We start from the raw sequence: 20,689 nt of genomic DNA, 5'->3' as shown, positions 1-20,689 counted from the left end.
GTCATACGACCCAGCAAGTTACACTCGCTGAATAGACGATCTTTGTTTGAAGACGCCTTGACGTGTCAGTATGCCGTGACAGCAGAGAGAAGTTTCCCGATTGTGAAATGTCAGTGCGGTACTTTGAAAACACGCTAAGAATATTCCTTTATTAGTTTTTGCGCTGGAGAAGTCATGCAGCGTTTTGGCAGGTCGAAATGCAGTGGAAAAGAAATCTCTGCGGCCTCGCCTTTAGCTTCTTTTTCATTGTGTCGTGTTTCACAAATAAGGTGAGTGCCTAACAATCCGCGTGTTTGTTTTTGTTTTTTTGAGGGAACAAACTTTTTAAAATGAGATCCTATGAGTAATAACCGGTCTGTCTTTTTTTTTGTTAATTGGTTGTCAACAGGTTTTACTTACTGGTAGTTTCTATCTACTGTAACTGCTGTTTCTACAGTCATGCCAATGAAAAACATTTTGCTTTATTATTTGATTTTCTAAGAATAATAAGTGCGGCTATTTTCTCAAACCTGGCCTTGCATTGAAATGCACGTTTAAATACTTCGAATAGGCATTTAAATATTTCAAATATCAGGAACAAACACTGACATTCAGAACCACTATTGCAGTTTTACTCATTTGACACTTGAGTTGACACTCAGCTTTTGTGATATTATCTGGTAAATAACTTATTAGTATAGAAGCAGTGAAATATCACTAGACCAGGAAATGAAATTAGATCATTTGGAATGGAAAGCATACAGGTGTCAGTATCGGCCTTGTTTCAAGGTATCGGTTACTCGCGAGAACTCGATAGCCACCATAAACAATCAAAAATGACATCAGGTAATCGCCAGTTAATGCTGCGGCAGTTTGACAAGTCTTTCTTTACAGCCATCTGCCATTATAGTAATTAAAACTTGACGTAGATCCTGACATCATCAAAATACATTTATTATGTTTTCCCTTTGTCTTTCAGTTTGTCCTGTCTGTAATGAAATTCACCTATCCAACCTTATTTCAAGGGTGAGTATTTTATTTAACAGTGGCATTTTATTGTGTTGGCATGGCTGACATAATTAAACATTGTTTTTTTACAATATGTAAAGACTAAGTATTAATTGCTTTCATGTCTTTTGTGTAAGATGGCAGACATTTATCGGGGCGCTCCTGCTCCTGCTTTCTGGCAAGCTGGGATTGGTGGAAATGAGCCGCATCTCCAGGTACCCCAAATCAATCATTTCAATTCTAATTGATTGACTTTAGAATGATGTTTGATGCGTTTCAGATCAGCTGCCTTTGCCTGGTTTCCAGGCTCCCTCCTGTTTGTGGGAAATATTTACGCGGGCTCCAGAGCTCTGTCACGTCTCGTGAGTCACGTGTTGGCTTTTCTTCTGGGCCGCTAATGTATAGGGCTTGATGATCATTTTCATCATTTCTCTATCTTTGCAGGAGATTCCTTTTTTCTTCACTCTGCAGAATTCCTCTCATGTTGTGAGTTATGTCATCTCGAAGGCTGTTCATAGAGAGGTACGAGTATGCGCCGTATTTTGCATTCACTCGACTCTGAGAATTCGTTTGTCTCTTATCATAGATGTTTTTATTTCTCTTTAATCACAGAAAATTGAGTGGCTGAAATTTATCAGGTGTGTGATTTTCTATTTTTATTTTTTGGGTGATTTATTGTATATGAAGTAAGGGGTCTGGGTTTTTTTTTACATGAAAATAAGAACCCTACCTCTTCTTTTGTTAGCGTATGTCTCATGCTAATTTCAGCCATCAACCTCCCCTCCTATGACCCCCAGGTAACTTTTTTTTTTGTATCATATATGATTATTTGTTACTTACGGTAATTGTCCTACTTTGTAGTTTGACTTCACCGGTTACATGTGGGCCATCGCTCATCTAGTGTGTGTTGGTAAGTCTTAAGGTACTTGATGTACTTTTTAAAGCATCACTTTGGGGAAATGTGATGTAAATTTATTTTTTTTTGTATTTCCAGGGGCTTACAGGGTGTTTCAAGTTCACTACAAATCCAGCAATTTGAGGTAAAGGTGAGCATTTTTACAAAAGAATCAAATTTTCAATTCTATTCATGTCATTTTTTCTTGCAATGTTTCTGATGTAGCGACATTGAGCAGCAATGCGTGAACTACTTGTTCAGGTAAGATTTCAGAATCATGTCTTTATTATAAAAAATAACATTAGAGATTAAACTGTGCTTTCTGTAACAGCGTTCTGCTTCTGGCAATGGCCGCTCACCCAACAGGTGATTCATTTTGAATTCAATTTAAAAATGCCACATTTTGCTTATTGACCTTTGCTCCACCACAGGTGACCTCACAAGTGCCTTGGAGTTCCCTTCTCTTCAGTCCTCCTCCTTCCGCGGGGGCTGCTGTGCAAGGTGAGACCACCATGAAGCCACTTTGGATGTTATAGATAAGAGACGCTGGTTGTCGTTTTTGCAGTGCCTTGCTGGGCTTTTTGCTGCTTTTGGCCACAGTCAAACTCAAAAGTGGATTATCCCTTCAGCACTTTGCCGTGTGGATTCTCATGGCTAAGGTAAAAATGTGTTAATCACGTACACACAATGTATTTCTGCACAATAAAAAAAAAAATACTATATATAATAAGTCTTTGATTTGTACCAGGTTACTGCCATGATCCTGTCGACTTTTATTTTCTATATGGACATGAACACACCATCTATGATTTGGTAAGTGCAAAGCTTTGGGTACAAAGTCTCACACGCTACTAAAGAAGAATTTTACTAATGATATGAATACAAATGAAACCTGGATCTGTTTTTTTTTTTTTTTTAATGTTGAATGTCATTTCTTGTTCTGGTTGCAGTATGGCAGTCAGCCACGTGAGCGAGGCCTTGTTGGTTTATTTTGAGAGAGAAGCACCGTAATGTCAGCACTTCTGGATGGACCAAAAACCTGCACTTGTGAACAAATGTTCTTCTCATATGCCTTGTTTTAATATTTGTGTTTTATTGTTGCTGTGATGAGCTATGGACCAAATAAAATATCTGTTTACATATTGTCTCATTGGTTCCTTGTTTTAGAGCTGTGATGATCGATGGTGATGACGACGACGACGATGATGACGACGACGACGATGACGACGACGATGACGACGACGATGACGACGACGATGACGCTGATGACGACGCTGATGACGACGACGACGATGATGACGACGACGATGATGACGACGATGACAACGATGATAACGACGATGACGCGATGATGACGACGATGACGACGACGATGATGACGACGACGACGATGATGACGACGATGATGACGACGACGATGACGACGACGATGATGTCGACGATGATGACGATGACGACGATGATGACGACGATGATGTTTGTGTTAGGCTTAGGCTTGCTTTTGCTGTGCTGAGGCTTAGGGTTAGGCTTGCGCTTGCTGTGGTTAGGGTTAGGGTTAGGGTTTGTGTTAGGCTTAGGCTTGCTTTTGCTGTGCTGAGGCTTAGGGTTAGGCTTGCTCTTGCTGTGGTTAGGGTTAGGGTTAGGGTTTGTGTTAGGCTTAGGCTTGCTTTTGCTGTGCTGAGGCTTAGGGTTAGGCTTGCTCTTGCTGTGGTTAGGGTTAGGGTTAGGGTTTGTGTTAGGCTTAGGCTTGCTTTTGCTGTGCTGAGGCTTAGGGTTAGGCTTGCTCTTGCTGTGGTTAGGGTTAGGGTTAGGGTTTGTGTTAGGCTTAGGCTTGCTTTTGCTGTGCTGAGGCTTAGGGTTAGGCTTGCTCTTGCTGTGGTTAGGGTTAGGGTTAGGGTTTGTGTTAGGCTTAGGCTTGCTTTTGCTGTGCTGAGGCTTAGGGTTAGGCTTGCTCTTGCTGTGGTTAGGGTTAGGGTTAGGGTTTGTGTTAGGCTTAGGCTTGCTTTTGCTGTGCTGAGGCTTAGGGTTAGGCTTGCTCTTGCTGTGGTTAGGGTTAGGGTTAGGGTTTTTGTTAGGCTTAGGCTTGCTTTTGCTGTGTTGAGGCTTAGGGTTAGGCTTGCTCTTGCTGTGGTTAGGGTTAGGGTTAGGGTTAGGGTTTGTGTTAGGCTCAGGCTGGCTTTTGCTGTGCTGAGGCTTAGGGTTAGGCTTGCTCTTGCTGTGGTTAGGGTTAGGGTTAGGGTTTGTGTTAGGCTCAGGCTGGCTTTTGCTGTGCTGAGGCTTAGGGTTAGGCTTGCTCTTGCTGTGGTTAGGGTTAGGGTTAGGGTTAGGGTTAGGGTTTGTGTTAGGCTCAGGCTGGCTTTTGCTGTGCTGAGGCTTAGGGTTAGGCTTGCTCTTGCTGTGGTTAGGGTTAGGGTTAGGGTTTGTGTTAGGCTCAGGCTGGCTTTTGCTGTGCTGAGGCTTAGGGTTAGGCTTGCTCTTGCTGTGGTTAGGGTTAGGGTTAGGGTTTGTGTTAGGCTCAGGCTGGCTTTTGCTGTGCTGAGGCTTAGGGTTAGGCTTGCTCTTGCTGTGGTTAGGGTTAGGGTTAGGGTTTGTGTTAGGCTCAGGCTGGCTTTTGCTGTGCTGAGGCTTAGGGTTAGGCTTGCTCTTGCTGTGGTTAGGGTTAGGGTTAGGGTTTGTGTTAGGCTCAGGCTGGCTTTTGCTGTGCTGAGGCTTAGGGTTAGGCTTGCTCTTGCTGTGGTTAGGGTTAGGGTTAGGGTTAGGGTTTGTGTTAGGCTCAGGCTGGCTTTTGCTGTGCTGAGGCTTAGGGTTAGGCTTTCTCTTGCTGTGGTTAGGGTTAGGGTTAGGGTTAGGGTTTGTGTTAGGCTCAGGCTGGCTTTTGCTGTGCTGAGGCTTAGGGTTAGGCTTGCTCTTGCTGTGGTTAGGGTTAGGGTTAGGGTTTGTGTTAGGCTCAAGCTGGCTTTTGCTGTGCTGAGGCTTAGGGTTAGGCTTGCTCTTGCTGTGGTTAGGGTTAGGGTTAGGGTTTGTGTTAGGCTCAGGCTGGCTTTTGCTGTGCTGAGGCTTAGGGTTAGGCTTGCTCTTGCTGTGGTTAGGGTTAGGGTTAGGGTTTGTGTTAGGCTCAGGCTGGCTTTTGCTGTGCTGAGGCTTAGGGTTAGGCTTGCTCTTGCTGTGGTTAGGGTTAGGGTTAGGGTTAGGGTTTGTGTTAGGCTCAGGCTGGCTTTTGCTGTGCTGAGGCTTAGGGTTAGGCTTGCTCTTGCTGTGGTTAGGGTTAGGGTTAGGGTTAGGGTTTGTGTTAGGCTCAGGCTGGCTTTTGCTGTGCTGAGGCTTAGGGTTAGGCTTGCTCTTGCTGTGGTTAGGGTTAGGGTTAGGGTTTGTGTTAGGCTCAGGCTGGCTTTTGCTGTGCTGAGGCTTAGGGTTAGGCTTGCTCTTGCTGTGGTTAGGGTTAGGGTTAGGGTTTGTGTTAGGCTCAGGCTGGCTTTTGCTGTGCTGAGGCTTAGGGTTAGGCTTGCTCTTGCTGTGGTTAGGGTTAGGGTTAGGGTTTGTGTTAGGCTCAGGCTGGCTTTTGCTGTGCTGAGGCTTAGGGTTAGGCTTGCTCTTGCTGTGGTTAGGGTTAGGGTTAGGGTTAGGGTTTGTGTTAGGCTCAGGCTGGCTTTTGCTGTGCTGAGGCTTAGGGTTAGGCTTGCTCTTGCTGTGGTTAGGGTTAGGGTTAGGGTTAGGGTTTGTGTTAGGCTCAGGCTGGCTTTTGCTGTGCTGAGGCTTAGGGTTAGGCTTGCTCTTGCTGTGGTTAGGGTTAGGGTGAGGGTTAGGGTTTGTGTTAGGCTCAGGCTGGCTTTTGCTGTGCTGAGGCTTAGGGTTAGGCTTGCTCTTGCTGTGGTTAGGGTTAGGGTTAGGGTTTGTGTTAGGCTCAGGCTGGCTTTTGCTGTGCTGAGGCTTAGGGTTAGGCTTGCTCTTGCTGTGGTCAGGGTTAGGGTTAGGGTTAGGGTTTGTGTTAGGCTCAGGCTGGCTTTTGCTGTGCTGAGGCTTAGGGTTAGGCTTGCTCTTGCTGTGGTTAGGGTTAGGGTTAGGGTTAGGGTTTGTGTTAGGCTCAGGCTGGCTTTTGCTGTGCTGAGGCTTAGGGTTAGGCTTGCTCTTGCTGTGGTTAGGGTTAGGGTTAGGGTTTGTGTTAGGCTCAGGCTGGCTTTTGCTGTGCTGAGGCTTAGGGTTAGGCTTGCTCTTGCTGTGGTTAGGGTTAGGGTTAGGGTTTGTGTTAGGCTCAGGCTGGCTTTTGCTGTGCTGAGGCTTAGGGTTAGGCTTGCTCTTGCTGTGGTTAGGGTTAGGGTTAGGGTTTGTGTTAGGCTTAGGCTTGCTTTTGCTGTGCTGAGGCTTAGGGTTAGGGATGATGACGCCGACGATAACGACGATGATGACGACGACGCGATGACGACGACGACTACGATGACGACGATGATGACGACGACGATGACGACGACGATGACGACGATGATGACGATGACGCGATGATGATGATGACGACGACGATGATGACGACGACGACGACGGCAGCGACGGCGGCGGCGACGACGACGACGATGACGACGACGATGATGACGATGACGACGACGATGACGACAACGATGACGACGATGATGACGATGACGTGATGATGATGACGACGACGACGATGATGACGACGATGACGACGACGGCGGCGACGGCGGCGACGACGACGACGACGCAATGATGACGACGATGATAATGATGACGTTGATGACATCCATACATACATAAATATGTATATGTATGTACATACAGTGAGTGTGGTGAGGTTCATGACTGATGTAATAAAAATTTGTTAAACTTGTCTGGTGTTTTATTCCTTGTTTTTATTTTTTTTTGCATGAAAACATAAAAATCTGACATTTGGTTAACGGCTTTATATGACAATATGTATATGTTTTATGTTGTGTAATATGTGTTGGTGTCCCCGAAAATAAAGAGCAAGTAGTCATATACACATTCTTGACACGTACAAAAAATGCTTAAAATTATTAGGTATACCTGAAAATGGCGGTGTACCTAATGGAGTGTCTGTGTGACGTCACAAATCAACCAGCCAATCAGGAGGTGGGGGTGAGGGCGGGTTGTGGCACTTTTCACTTAAACCAGAGGTGTCGAACTCCAGTCCTCGAGGGGCCGCGTTCCAACATGTTTTCCAAGTGACCCTCGTTAAGCGCACCTGCGTGAAAAGTTTTAGCTTCTTTCACGTTCAAAAGGAGCTAAAAGTTTTCACGCACCTGCACTTAACGAGGGAATCACACGGACACTCCGTTAGGTACACCGCCATTTTCAAGTGTACCTAATAACAGGCCACTTTATTAGGGAAATATCATGGTCAAAGGTCAGGTATCAAGCTCTAGCCCTGGGGGCCGCGTTCCAACATGTTTTCCAAGTAACCCTCGTTAAGCGCACCTGCGCGAAAAGTTTTAGCTTCTTTCATGTTCAAAAGGAGCTAAAAGTTTTCACGCACCTGCACTTAACGAGGGAAGCACACGGACACTCCATTAGGGACACCGCCATTTTCAAGTGTACCTAATAATAGGCCACTTTATTAGGGAAATATCATGGTCAGAGGTCACAGTTGTCAAGCTCTAGTCCTGGGGGCCGCGTTCCAACATGTTTTCCAAGATTCACCTCGTTAAGCGCACCTGCGTGAAAAGTTTTAGCTTCTTTCACGTTCAAAAAGAGCTAAAACTTTTCACGCACCTGCACTTAACGAGGGAATCACACGGACACTCCATTAGGTACACCGCCATTTTCAAGTGTACCTAATAACAGGCCACTTTATGAGGGAAATATCATGGTCAAAGGTTACAGATGTCAAGCTCTAGTCCTGGGGGCCGCGTTCCAACATGTTTTCAAAGATTCACCTCGTTAAGCGCACCTGCGTGAAAAGTTTTAGCTTCTTTCACGTTCAAAAAGAGCTAAAAGTTTTCACGCACCTGCACTTAACGAGGGAATCACACGGACACTCCATTAGGTACACCACCATTTTCAAGTGTACCTACGAACAGGTCACTTTATTAGGGAAATATCATGGTCAAAGGTCACAGTTGTCAAGCTCTAGTCCTGGGGGCCGCGTTCCAACATGTTTTCCAAGTGTCCCTCGTTAAGCGCACCTGCGTGAAAAGTTTTAGCTTCTTTCACGTTCAAAAGGAGCTAAAAGTTTTCACGCACCTGCACTTAACGAGGGAATCACACGGACACTCCATTAGGTACACCGCCATTTTCAAGTGTACCTACCAACAGGCCACTTTATTAGGGAAATATCATGATCAAAGGTCTCAGTTGTCAAGCTCTAGTCCTGGGGGCCACGTTCCAACATGTTTTCCAAGATTCCCTCGTTAAGTGCAGGTGCGTGAAAACTTTTAGCTCTTTTTGAACGTGAACGTGAAAGAAGCTAACCCTAACCTTAACCGCAGCAAGAGCAAGCCTAACCCTAAGCCTCAGCACAGCAAAAGCAAGCCTAAGCCTCACACAAACCCTAACCCTAACCCTAACCACAGCAAGAGCAAGCCTAACCCTAAGCCTCAGCACAGCAAAAGCAAGCCTAAGCCTCACACAAACCCTAACCCTAACCCTAACCACAGCAAGAGCAAGCCTAACCCTAAGCCTCAGCACAGCAAAAGCAAGCCTAAGCCTCACACAAACCCTAACCCTAACCCTAACCACAGCAAGAGCAAGCCTAACCCTAAGCCTCAGCACAGCAAAAGCAAGCCTAAGCCTCACACAAACCCTAACCCTAACCCTAACCACAGCAAGAGCAAGCCTAACCCTAAGCCTCAGCACAGCAAAGGCAAGCCTAAGCCTCACACAAACCCTAACCCTAACCCTAACCACAGCAAGAGCAAGCCTAACCCTAAGCCTCAGCACAGCAAAAGCAAGCCTAAGCCTCACACAAACCCTAACCCTAACCCTAACCACAGCAAGAGCAAGCCTAACCCTAAGCCTCAGCACACTAAAGGCAAGCCTAAGCCTCACACAAACCCTAACCCTAACCCTAACCACAGCAAGAGCAAGCCTAACCCTAAGCCTCAGCACAGCAAAAGCAAGCCTAAGCCTCACACAAACCCTAACCCTAACCCTAACCACAGCAAGAGCAAGCCTAACCCTAAGCCTCAGCACAGCAAAGGCAAGCCTAAGCCTCACACAAACCCTAACCCTAACCCTAACCACAGCAAGAGCAAGCCTAACCCTAAGCCTCAGCACAGCAAAAGCAAGCTTAAGGCTCACACAAACCCTAACCCTAACCCTAACCACAGCAAGAGCAAGCCTAACCCTAAGCCTCAGCACAGCAAAGGCAAGCCTAAGCCTCACACAAACCCTAACCCTAACCCTAACCACAGCAAGAGCAAGCCTAACCCTAAGCCTCAGCACAGCAAAAGCAAGCCTAAGCCTCACACAAACCCTAACCCTAACCCTAACCACAGCAAGAGCAAGCCTAACCCTAAGCCTCAGCACAGCAAAGGCAAGCCTAAGCCTCACACAAACCCTAACCCTAACCCTAACCACAGCAAGAGCAAGCCTAACCCTAAGCCTCAGCACAGCAAAAGCAAGCCTAAGCCTCACACAAACCCTAACCCTAACCCTAACCACAGCAAGAGCAAGCCTAACCCTAAGCCTCAGCACAGCAAAGGCAAGCATAAGCCTCACACAAACCCTAACCCTAACCCTAACCACAGCAAGAGCAAGCCTAACCCTAAGCCTCAGCACAGCAAAGGCAAGCCTAAGCCTCACACAAACCCTAACCCTAACCCTAACCACAGCAAGAGCAAGCCTAACCCTAAGCCTCAGCACAGCAAAAGCAAGCCTAAGCCTCACACAAACCCTAACCCTAACCCTAACCACAGCAAGAGCAAGCCTAACCCTAAGCCTCAGCACAGCAAAGGCAAGCCTAAGCCTCACACAAACCCTAACCCTAACCCTAACCACAGCAAGAGCAAGCCTAACCCTAAGCCTCAGCACAGCAAAGGCAAGCCTAAGCCTCACACAAACCCTAACCCTAACCCTAACCACAGCAAGAGCAAGCCTAACCCTAAGCCTCAGCACAGCAAAAGCAAGCCTAAGCCTCACACAAACCCTAACCCTAACCCTAACCACAGCAAGAGCAAGCCTAACCCTAAGCCTCAGCACAGCAAAGGCAAGCCTAAGCCTCACACAAACCCTAACCCTAACCCTAACCACAGCAAGAGCAAGCCTAACCCTAAGCCTCAGCACAGCAAAGGCAAGCCTAAGCCTCACACAAACCCTAACCCTAACCCTAACCACAGCAAGAGCAAGCCTAACCCTAAGCCTCAGCACAGCAAAAGCAAGCCTAAGCCTCACACAAACCCTAACCCTAACCCTAACCACAGCAAGAGCAAGCCTAACCCTAAGCCTCAGCACAGCAAAGGCAAGCATAAGCCTCACACAAACCCTAACCCTAACCACAGCAAGAGCAAGCCTAACCCTAAGCCTCAGCACAGCAAAGGCAAGCCTAAGCCTCACACAAACCCTAACCCTAACCCTAACCACAGCAAGAGCAAGCCTAACCCTAAGCCTCAGCACAGCAAAAGCAAGCCTAAGCCTCACACAAACCCTAACCCTAACCCTAACCACAGCAAGAGCAATCCTAACCCTAAGCCTCAGCACAGCAAAGGCAAGCCTAAGCCTCACACAAACCCTAACCCTAACCCTAACCACAGCAAGAGCAATCCTAACCCTAAGCCTCAGCACAGCAAAAGCAAGCCTAAGCCTCACACAAACCCTAACCCTAACCCTAACCACAGCAAGAGCAAGCCTAACCCTAAGCCTCAGCACAGCAAAGGCAAGCCTAAGCCTCACACAAACCCTAACCCTAACCCTAACCACAGCAAGAGCAAGCCTAACCCTAAGCCTCAGCACAGCAAAAGCAAGCTTAAGGCTCACACAAACCCTAACCCTAACCCTAACCACAGCAAGAGCAAGCCTAACCCTAAGCCTCAGCACAGCAAAGGCAAGCCTAAGCCTCACACAAACCCTAACCCTAACCCTAACCACAGCAAGAGCAAGCCTAACCCTAAGCCTCAGCACAGCAAAAGCAAGCCTAAGCCTCACACAAACCCTAACCCTAACCCTAACCACAGCAAGAGCAAGCCTAACCCTAAGCCTCAGCACAGCAAAGGCAAGCCTAAGCCTCACACAAACCCTAACCCTAACCCTAACCACAGCAAGAGCAAGCCTAACCCTAAGCCTCAGCACAGCAAAAGCAAGCCTAAGCCTCACACAAACCCTAACCCTAACCCTAACCACAGCAAGAGCAAGCCTAACCCTAAGCCTCAGCACAGCAAAGGCAAGCATAAGCCTCACACAAACCCTAACCCTAACCCTAACCACAGCAAGAGCAAGCCTAACCCTAAGCCTCAGCACAGCAAAGGCAAGCCTAAGCCTCACACAAACCCTAACCCTAACCCTAACCACAGCAAGAGCAAGCCTAACCCTAAGCCTCAGCACAGCAAAAGCAAGCTTAAGGCTCACACAAACCCTAACCCTAACCCTAACCACAGCAAGAGCAAGCCTAACCCTAAGCCTCAGCACAGCAAAGGCAAGCCTAAGCCTCACACAAACCCTAACCCTAACCCTAACCACAGCAAGAGCAAGCCTAACCCTAAGCCTCAGCACAGCAAAAGCAAGCCTAAGCCTCACACAAACCCTAACCCTAACCCTAACCACAGCAAGAGCAAGCCTAACCCTAAGCCTCAGCACAGCAAAGGCAAGCCTAAGCCTCACACAAACCCTAACCCTAACCCTAACCACAGCAAGAGCAAGCCTAACCCTAAGCCTCAGCACAGCAAAAGCAAGCCTAAGCCTCACACAAACCCTAACCCTAACCCTAACCACAGCAAGAGCAAGCCTAACCCTAAGCCTCAGCACAGCAAAGGCAAGCATAAGCCTCACACAAACCCTAACCCTAACCCTAACCACAGCAAGAGCAAGCCTAACCCTAAGCCTCAGCACAGCAAAGGCAAGCCTAAGCCTCACACAAACCCTAACCCTAACCCTAACCACAGCAAGAGCAAGCCTAACCCTAAGCCTCAGCACAGCAAAAGCAAGCCTAAGCCTCACACAAACCCTAACCCTAACCCTAACCACAGCAAGAGCAAGCCTAACCCTAAGCCTCAGCACAGCAAAGGCAAGCCTAAGCCTCACACAAACCCTAACCCTAACCCTAACCACAGCAAGAGCAAGCCTAACCCTAAGCCTCAGCACAGCAAAAGCAAGCCTAAGCCTCACACAAACCCTAACCCTAACCCTAACCACAGCAAGAGCAAGCCTAACCCTAAGCCTCAGCACACTAAAGGCAAGCCTAAGCCTCACACAAACCCTAACCCTAACCCTAACCACAGCAAGAGCAAGCCTAACCCTAAGCCTCAGCACAGCAAAAGCAAGCCTAAGCCTCACACAAACCCTAACCCTAACCCTAACCACAGCAAGAGCAAGCCTAACCCTAAGCCTCAGCACAGCAAAGGCAAGCCTAAGCCTCACACAAACCCTAACCCTAACCCTAACCACAGCAAGAGCAAGCCTAACCCTAAGCCTCAGCACAGCAAAAGCAAGCTTAAGGCTCACACAAACCCTAACCCTAACCCTAACCACAGCAAGAGCAAGCCTAACCCTAAGCCTCAGCACAGCAAAGGCAAGCCTAAGCCTCACACAAACCCTAACCCTAACCCTAACCACAGCAAGAGCAAGCCTAACCCTAAGCCTCAGCACAGCAAAAGCAAGCCTAAGCCTCACACAAACCCTAACCCTAACCCTAACCACAGCAAGAGCAAGCCTAACCCTAAGCCTCAGCACAGCAAAGGCAAGCCTAAGCCTCACACAAACCCTAACCCTAACCCTAACCACAGCAAGAGCAAGCCTAACCCTAAGCCTCAGCACAGCAAAAGCAAGCCTAAGCCTCACACAAACCCTAACCCTAACCCTAACCACAGCAAGAGCAAGCCTAACCCTAAGCCTCAGCACAGCAAAGGCAAGCATAAGCCTCACACAAACCCTAACCCTAACCCTAACCACAGCAAGAGCAAGCCTAACCCTAAGCCTCAGCACAGCAAAGGCAAGCCTAAGCCTCACACAAACCCTAACCCTAACCCTAACCACAGCAAGAGCAAGCCTAACCCTAAGCCTCAGCACAGCAAAAGCAAGCCTAAGCCTCACACAAACCCTAACCCTAACCCTAACCACAGCAAGAGCAAGCCTAACCCTAAGCCTCAGCACAGCAAAGGCAAGCCTAAGCCTCACACAAACCCTAACCCTAACCCTAACCACAGCAAGAGCAAGCCTAACCCTAAGCCTCAGCACAGCAAAGGCAAGCCTAAGCCTCACACAAACCCTAACCCTAACCCTAACCACAGCAAGAGCAAGCCTAACCCTAAGCCTCAGCACAGCAAAAGCAAGCCTAAGCCTCACACAAACCCTAACCCTAACCCTAACCACAGCAAGAGCAAGCCTAACCCTAAGCCTCAGCACAGCAAAGGCAAGCCTAAGCCTCACACAAACCCTAACCCTAACCCTAACCACAGCAAGAGCAAGCCTAACCCTAAGCCTCAGCACAGCAAAAGCAAGCCTAAGCCTCACACAAACCCTAACCCTAACCCTAACCACAGCAAGAGCAAGCCTAACCCTAAGCCTCAGCACAGCAAAGGCAAGCCTAAGCCTCACACAAACCCTAACCCTAACCCTAACCACAGCAAGAGCAAGCCTAACCCTAAGCCTCAGCACACTAAAGGCAAGCCTAAGCCTCACACAAACCCTAACCCTAACCCTAACCCTAACCACAGCAAGAGCAAGCCTAACCCTAAGCCTCAGCACAGCAAAGGCAAGCCTAAGCTTCACACAAACCCTAACCCTAACCCTAACCACAGCAAGAGCAAGCCTAACCCTAAGCCTCAGCACAGCAAAAGCAAGCCTAAGCCTCACACAAACCCTAACCCTAACCCTAACCACAGCAAGAGCAAGCCTAACCCTAAGCCTCAGCACAGCAACAGCAAGCCTAAGCCTCACACAAACCCTAACCCTAACCCTAACCACAGCAAGAGCAAGCCTAACCCTAAGCCTCAGCACAGCAAAAGCAAGCCTAAGCCTCACACAAACCCTAACCCTAACCCTAACCACAGCAAGAGCAAGCCTAACCCTAAGCCTCAGCACAGCAAAGGCAAGCCTAAGCCTCACACAAACCCTAACCCTAACCCTAACCACAGCAAGAGCAAGCCAAACCCTAAGCCTCAGCACAGCAAAGGCAAGCCTAAGCCTCACACAAACCCTAACCCTAACCCTAACCACAGCAAGAGCAAGCCTAACCCTAAGCCTCAGCACAGCAAAAGCAAGCCTAAGCCTCACACAAACCCTAACCCTAACCCTAACCACAGCAAGAGCAAGCCTAACCCTAAGCCTCAGCACAGCAAAAGCAAGCCTAAGCCTGACACAAACCCTAACCCTAACCCTAACCACAGCAAGAGCAAGCCTAACCCTAAGCCTCAGCACAGCAAAAGCAAGCCTAAGCCTACCACAAACCCTAACCCTAACCCTAACCACAGCAAGAGCAAGCCTAACCCTAAGCCTCAGCACAGCAAAGGCAAGCCTAAGCCTCACACAAACCCTAACCCTAACCCTAACTACTGCAAGAGCAAGCCTAACCCTAAGCCTCAGCACAGCAAAAGCAAGCCTAAGCCTCACACAAACCCTAACCCTAACCCTAACCACAGCAAGAGCAAGCCTAACCCTAAGCCTCAGCACAGCAAAAGCAAGCCTAAGCCTCACACAAACCCTAACCCTAACCCTAACCCTAACCACAGCAAGAGCAAGCCTAACCCTAAGCCTCAGCACAGCAAAGGCAAGCCTAAGCCTCACACAAACCCTAACCCTAACCCTAACCACAGCAAGAGCAAGCCTAACCCTAAGCCTCAGCACAGCAACAGCAAGCCTAAGCCTCACACAAACCCTAACCCTAACCCTAACCACAGCAAGAGCAAGCCTAACCCTAAGCCTCAGCACAGCAAAGGCAAGCCTAAGCCTCACACAAACCCTAACCCTAACCCTAACCACAGCAAGAGCAAGCCTAACCCTAAGCCTCAGCACAGCAAAAGCAAGCCTAAGCCTCACACAAACCCTAACCCTAACCCTAACCACAGCAAGAGCAAGCCTAACCCTAAGCCTCAGCAGAGCAAAGGCAAGCCTAAGCCTGACACAAACCCTAACCCTAACCCTAACCACAGCAAGAGCAAGCCTAACCCTAAGCCTCAGCACAGCAGAAGCAAGCCTAAGCCTCACACAAACCCTAACCCTAACCCTAACCACAGCAAGAGCAAGCCTAACCCTAAGCCTCAGCACAGCAACAGCAAGCCTAAGCCTCACACAAACCCTAACCCTAACCACATCAAGAGCAAGCCTAACCCTAAGCCTCAGCACAGCAAAAGCAAGCCTAAGCCTACCACAAACCCTAACCCTAACCCTAACCACAGCAAGAGCAAGCCTAACCCTAAGCCTCAGCACAGCAACAGCAAGCCTAAGCCTCACACAAACCCTAACCCTAACCCTAACCACAGCAAGAGCAAGCCTAACCCTAAGCCTCAGCACAGCAAAAGCAAGCCTAAGCCTAGCACAAACCCTAACCCTAACCCTAACCACAGCAAGAGCAAGCCTAACCCTAAGCCTCAGCACAGCAAAAGCAAGCCTAAGCCTCACACAAACCCTAACCCTAACCCTAACCACAGCAAGAGCAAGCCTAACCCTAAGCCTCAGCACAGCAAAGGCAAGCCTAAGCCTCACACAAACCCTAACCCTAACCCTAACCACAGCAAGAGCAAGCCTAACCCTAAGCCTCAGCACAGCAAAAGCAAGCCTAAGCCTCACACAAACCCTAACCCTAACCCTAACCACAGCAAGAGCAAGCCTAACCCTAAGCCTCAGCACAGCAAAAGCAAGCCTAACCCTAAGCCTCAGCACAGCAAAAGCAAGCCTAAGCCTAACACAAACCCTAACCCTAACCACAGCAAGAGCAAGCCTAACCCTAAGCCTCAGCACAGCAAAAGCAAGCCTAAGCCTAACACAAACCCTAACCCTAACCCTAACCACAGCAAGAGCAAGCCTAACCCTAAGCCTCAGCACAGCAAAAGCAAGCCTAAGGATGGTGACAAATCTTAATAGGACATATTAAAGACTCTTTTGAATAAGTTCATTAACTTAATTGTTAATTAAATCCTTTTAATTATGATTTTGTATAAATACTAGGTATAAACAGAAATATACTACACAAAATGGGCAGTTTACTTGTTTGAAAAAGAGTGGGAAGTAAGACTTATTTCATTTATTTAAACGGAAGAAGTAAAACTTATCTATTTAATGGGAAAAATGGATTTGGTGGAATTCCAAATTTCAAAAATGAATGAATGAAGTCATTTCAATTATGATTTTGGATAAATATTAACTATGAACACAAACACGACTGCAAAAAATGGCCAGTTTACTTGTTTAAAAAGGACTAGGAAGAAAAGACTTATTTCATTTATTTAAATGGGAAGAAGACTTATTTAGTTTGTTTGATATATGTTTGTTCCCAGGCAAAATTGGATTTGCTGCAATTGCAAATTTCGACAAATTACGGTCCCAAATATTGACTTGAGATCTGATGGGACGTATTAATAGCTAATTTGATAGAAGTTGGTCATATGAGCAAGTGGAGTAACATGAGATCTATTCTCAATTACACAGCACACACAACTTTGGATCTTCTGAATGAATGAATGAGTGAGTGGGTGAGTGAATGAATCTTATTTGTTCATTTAAATTATGACTGTATAAATACTAGGTATAAACACAAAATGGCCAGTTTACTTGTTTGAAATGGTGTGGGAAGACCATAACCTTTGACCATGATATTTCTCTAATAAATTTGCCTGTTATTAGGTACACCTGATTTACACCGATTTCAAGGAGTTCATAGCTCAGAAGTGTCAGTTATTTAAATGTCTTTTTGAACATCACCATACTTGAGCATTGTTTGAGATTTTGACTCATGTTTATAAATACAGGAAAGGGTGGAGAGTGTTAATGACACAATGACACAATGTAAACGTTCAAAATAAAATTCTTTATTTAGATCTTTGGTGCAATTTTGACACATTTCTTATTTTGTGTCGAGCTCTTCAGCAGGCTTTGGGGAGAACAGAGCAGTGAAAGGTTGTTTTCTCCTTAAACGAGTCTGCGGGATCGTCTCCTCCTTTATATAACCTGTACAAGCAGAGCATTAGACTTTTTAGACATTTAAAAATGTTCCATCAAGATAGTCTGATCACCTCTTTCTATGCACGTCTGCGTGGATGGGAATCCGACTTCCCAGAAGTTCTCCGGGGTGCTCGGTGGAATGAAACGATGACGGTGCCGAGAGCATTCCGACAATTTCTTCACTTTCTCCTCCTCGGGCAGATGAGCGTAATACTAGCAGAGGGCGAGGCGAGTCAGACAAACATGGAGCAAGTTGATTATTAGAAAGACAAACATGACAACTGGTGTTACACAAGACAAGACTTACAACTTCACATTCTTTGCAGGTGGTGCCTTTCAGTTTTCTTCTCTCGTCCTTCTTGCGGACCACCGCCACGTGGGCATATGTTGGCTGCCTAAACCATAAATAAACTCAATCTATGACTTTGTAAATCAGTTCATACATTTCATAAACCCTAACCCTAATTTCAAAAGTGTTCAATGCTAATGTTTTGGTAGTTTAGCGTGAAAAAAAAAAATTGCTTACTGCATTTTGCGCCCTCGTGGAGAGTTTTCTGGAGGCTCTAAATGGTAGAGATGGAACTCAGTTTCATCTCTCATTGTATTAACCAGCATGTAACAATTATATACGTACCCTCTTCCTCCTCATCCTCCTCTTCCTCACAAGGTTGACAGGCAACTTGTGAGCTGTTGAAAGATATGTACTCCTCGCGGGCGGTGGCGTCAAACATTCTTTCTAGACTGTCATTAGCCTTGTCACCAATTCCTTAGTAAGAAAAACACGAGTCATTTGTCAGCGTCAGACATGGACGCCAAAATATGGAAGACGCCCAGAATGGGATCACCTGACACATTGTGATCTTTCTGGCCTCCGCCTTGAAGTAAGCTGTGACTAATCCAAGTGCAGTCGCTGTCATCTAATTCTTCATGTTGCTCTTCTTTGAGCTTGGAAACACATGAGTTAGCTTTTAAGACAGAATTCAAATTTGCAATGCAGACAACTGAGAAGAATGATTGTACCTCATCTGCTGCTAGCTCGCTGTCATACATGGAGAGGGCGAGGGCAGGGTCAATGCTCCATGTGTTCTCTTCTCTGTGCTTCATCTCTGCTGAAAGTAAAAAAAATCAATTGGAATAAAAGGATTTTGAGGATGCTAACATTGTGAAAACGAGCTAACCCTAACCCTAACCCTTACCATCCTCTAGATGAACTTTTTTGTGTGGAGCATTTTGGACCTGAAGGTGGTGTTGTCTGCGGTGCGCTTGTTCTTTAGGTTTTAAGTTTGGCTTCTTGAAAGGTGAACTTCCACAGTCAGCAGTTTGGTTGTGAGTTTGAACCTGTTAAGCCATTTTAAAATCCGACATAGTCAAACTTCTGATGAAAAGTTAAGGTTGCCATATGTTGAGAATGCAAACCTTGGGTGGCTCCTTGAAGCTTTGACTAGAGGTTTGTTTCTTTGTAAGCCCTTTTGGTTCATAATCTTCCTTTGTTTTTTCTTTTCCACGAGAGTCAAGCTCAGTCCGCTTTTCATCACGAGGGAAACGTGACGGTGACTTTACTACGGTGGAGTCTGGACTGTGGACTGGAGTGGAAGGTGAAGGAGTACGACGAGGCCTTCACAAAGACACACCATGTTTGAATTGTAAAGTCAAATAAAGTACAACTTCTTTTTTTTTGTCCTTACTGTCGATGGAGATCAGACAACGGGGTCGATTTTGGATTGTATCGTTTTCCTTCATCTATGTTTTTCTGAAAAGAGAAAATACCAATCAGAGAAAGATTACATACGAAGAAGGCTGGGACATGACCTACCATGTGATACGTGTTGACAAGTTCAAGGCCACATGTTTCTGCTACCACTTCGTCATTCATTTCTTCTTCTGATATTAGAAAGACACTATGATCATCCCAGACATATTTCCATGAATCAAACTTGCCAGTTCAAATCTTACCTAACATCTGGGATGTTTCCATTTGGCACGTGTCAGGAACGAGCACTTGTGTTTTTGAAGCTGTTTTTGTAGCGTCACTTGATTCTTTAACAAAAAAGAAACACACAAATTGAAATACTTAAGTACTTTGTTGAGAGTCCAAAAATAGACATTTTAAGTTACCTTTGAAAAGTGATCTGCAGAACTTGAATTCGGGATCCTCTGCATAGTGAACATGTTTGCTATTGTCCATGTATTTACGTTTCTTCAATTTACTGACGACAGGAAGTGAGCTGGCCAGGACTGGTGAATCTGGGATGATGCCATCTTCGTAGTCTGAGGAGAGGGCCACCTGTGGTTCGGAGCTAATAGTAACAATAAGAGCTCAGGTCGAAGCTTCAAACAGTCATAAAAGAGTGTGCAATTATTTGTAATACTTCAATAACAAAATAATTAGAATCTCAAGAAACTTGGCCGAGACATACCATGTCTTTAATATTTGCAGCTCAGCCTGAAGTTTGCGGTTTTCATCCTGCAGCCACTTGCTTTCATACTCTGTTGAGAATAAACACACACACCGTCAACATTGAGAGAAGCCAATTATTGACACATTTCAGTACAAAAATATTTATTCTATTGGGTGTGATTTATTGTATTAGTAAAATATACACTTTGTGGTTTTGGAGATACAAAGCAAGAACACAAAAGCACTAAAATACACATAAAAAAAAAAAAACCTCACTGAGTTTGTTGATGGTCCGGTTGCTATGCTCTTGGCAATTTTTCAAGTTTTCTTCCAAGGTTGCACACCGATCACATTCTTTTCCTCGTAACCTAAAAACAGTGTAAAAAGTGAGACTTCTATTATACTATTCCTTAAGACAGGGCTCGTAAAATTAGGAGTTACAGTACCTGTCTTCCAAAAGACTATTGGCATTCTGTAGAGTTTTGGTTTGCTGCTTCAGTTCCTGGTTATTAGTATAAAACAGCTGAAGCGTCTCTGCATCCCTATGAGAAACAAAATCTGTCTTAGTTAAATTTGAATTAAAATCTAAATGTGGCAATGAGACTGACATATTTGTTTTAGGGGTAAAACTATACTCACAGACGGCGTTCGTTTTTCAACTTGCATACTTTTTCCTCAAGTTCTAAAAGCAGATGATGTAACATCAACACCATGTAAATCACAATGGCCCAACAATTGATTTCAATGCAATGTTTTGTTACCCTGGAGTCCTTTTTGGTGGCTTTCTCGTAGTTGCAGCCATAAACCGTGAAAGGGGTCCGCTGGTTTGGGTGTGCTTGTTAGGCTGCTCATTCTCAGTTCACTATTGGCTTTGTCTTGTGTTTAGCATTTAGAATTTATTAAAGTGTTCAAGTAAGTAATGTTGCTCGTTGGAAATAAATTCTAATTTGCCGCGCCGATATGCATGCTGGGAAACTTTGTTTTGTTTGTGCTGCCACGTCTTCTTCTTTTGTTTATTTGCGAACCAAACTCGCGCATTACCGCCGTCTAGCGATTTACAATGGTTAGTGCTTTGGATTACACTCGCCTAAATTTCATAAAATAATATATATTTTCGTAGCTCTTTTACATTGTTC

The 20,689-nt window shown here is 46.0% G+C and overlaps 2 protein-coding genes across 3 annotated transcripts; one reads left to right on the top strand and one right to left on the bottom strand.

Annotated features, from left to right (window-relative positions):
* Positions 1–33: 33 nt before the first annotated feature.
* On the top strand, positions 34–3,022 carry slc35d4 (solute carrier family 35 member D4). The gene is made up of 15 exons (XM_088363222.1): positions 34–269; positions 959–1,005; positions 1,125–1,202; positions 1,268–1,349; positions 1,432–1,509; positions 1,600–1,625; positions 1,733–1,784; positions 1,849–1,897; positions 1,982–2,027; positions 2,108–2,143; positions 2,214–2,248; positions 2,314–2,383; positions 2,448–2,541; positions 2,631–2,695; positions 2,833–3,022. Exons 1-15 carry the CDS (start codon positions 198–200, stop codon positions 2,891–2,893), a joined length of 891 nt encoding a protein of 296 aa, XP_088219348.1. The 5' UTR covers positions 34–197; the 3' UTR covers positions 2,894–3,022.
* A 13,980-nt stretch (positions 3,023–17,002) lies between these two features.
* Positions 17,003–20,561, bottom strand: rbbp8 (retinoblastoma binding protein 8). Of its 2 annotated transcripts, none has more exons than XM_088363641.1 (18): positions 20,315–20,561; positions 20,193–20,235; positions 20,000–20,095; positions 19,830–19,921; positions 19,573–19,642; positions 19,271–19,452; positions 19,109–19,192; positions 18,969–19,036; positions 18,841–18,905; positions 18,572–18,770; positions 18,352–18,493; positions 18,176–18,264; positions 18,001–18,100; positions 17,790–17,921; positions 17,682–17,718; positions 17,463–17,550; positions 17,227–17,368; positions 17,003–17,161 (listed from the first exon to the last, which is right to left on the bottom strand). In XM_088363641.1, the coding sequence occupies exons 1-18, from the start codon at positions 20,403–20,405 to the stop codon at positions 17,058–17,060; spliced, it is 1,824 nt and encodes a 607-aa protein (XP_088219767.1). In that variant the 5' UTR covers positions 20,406–20,561; the 3' UTR covers positions 17,003–17,057. The 2 variants fall into 2 exon arrangements, with proteins under 2 accessions (XP_088219767.1, XP_088219768.1); XM_088363642.1 differs by having other exon boundaries at positions 18,176–18,261.
* Positions 20,562–20,689: the final 128 nt, after the last annotated feature.

This window comes from Syngnathus floridae, chromosome 20 (assembly GCF_059516105.1).
Source record: "Syngnathus floridae isolate MCC-2025c chromosome 20, RoL_Sflo_1.0, whole genome shotgun sequence".
Classification (NCBI taxonomy): domain Eukaryota; kingdom Metazoa; phylum Chordata; class Actinopteri; order Syngnathiformes; family Syngnathidae; genus Syngnathus; species Syngnathus floridae.
Note: the sequence above shows the minus strand (reverse complement) of the source record. Positions and strands in the feature narration are given on the sequence as shown.

Excerpts from the sequence above, each read along its gene's own strand:
- slc35d4 (XM_088363222.1), top strand. The coding sequence starts at position 198 with ATGCAGTGGAAAAGAAATCTCTGCGGCCTCGCCTTTAGCTTCTTTTTC. Across the intron at positions 1,898-1,981 it reads CGCTCATCTAGTGTGTGTTG|GGGCTTACAGGGTGTTTCAA; the intron begins GTAAGTCTTAAG and ends TTGTATTTCCAG. Across the intron at positions 2,542-2,630 it reads TGTGGATTCTCATGGCTAAG|GTTACTGCCATGATCCTGTC; the intron begins GTAAAAATGTGT and ends GATTTGTACCAG.
- rbbp8 (XM_088363641.1), bottom strand. The coding sequence starts at position 20,405 with ATGAGCAGCCTAACAAGCACACCCAAACCAGCGGACCCCTTTCACGGT. Across the intron at positions 19,037-19,108 it reads GGAAACATCCCAGATGTTAG|AAGAAGAAATGAATGACGAA; the intron begins GTAAGATTTGAA and ends TTCTAATATCAG. Across the intron at positions 18,265-18,351 it reads AAAAGTTCATCTAGAGGATG|CAGAGATGAAGCACAGAGAA; the intron begins GTAAGGGTTAGG and ends TTTTACTTTCAG.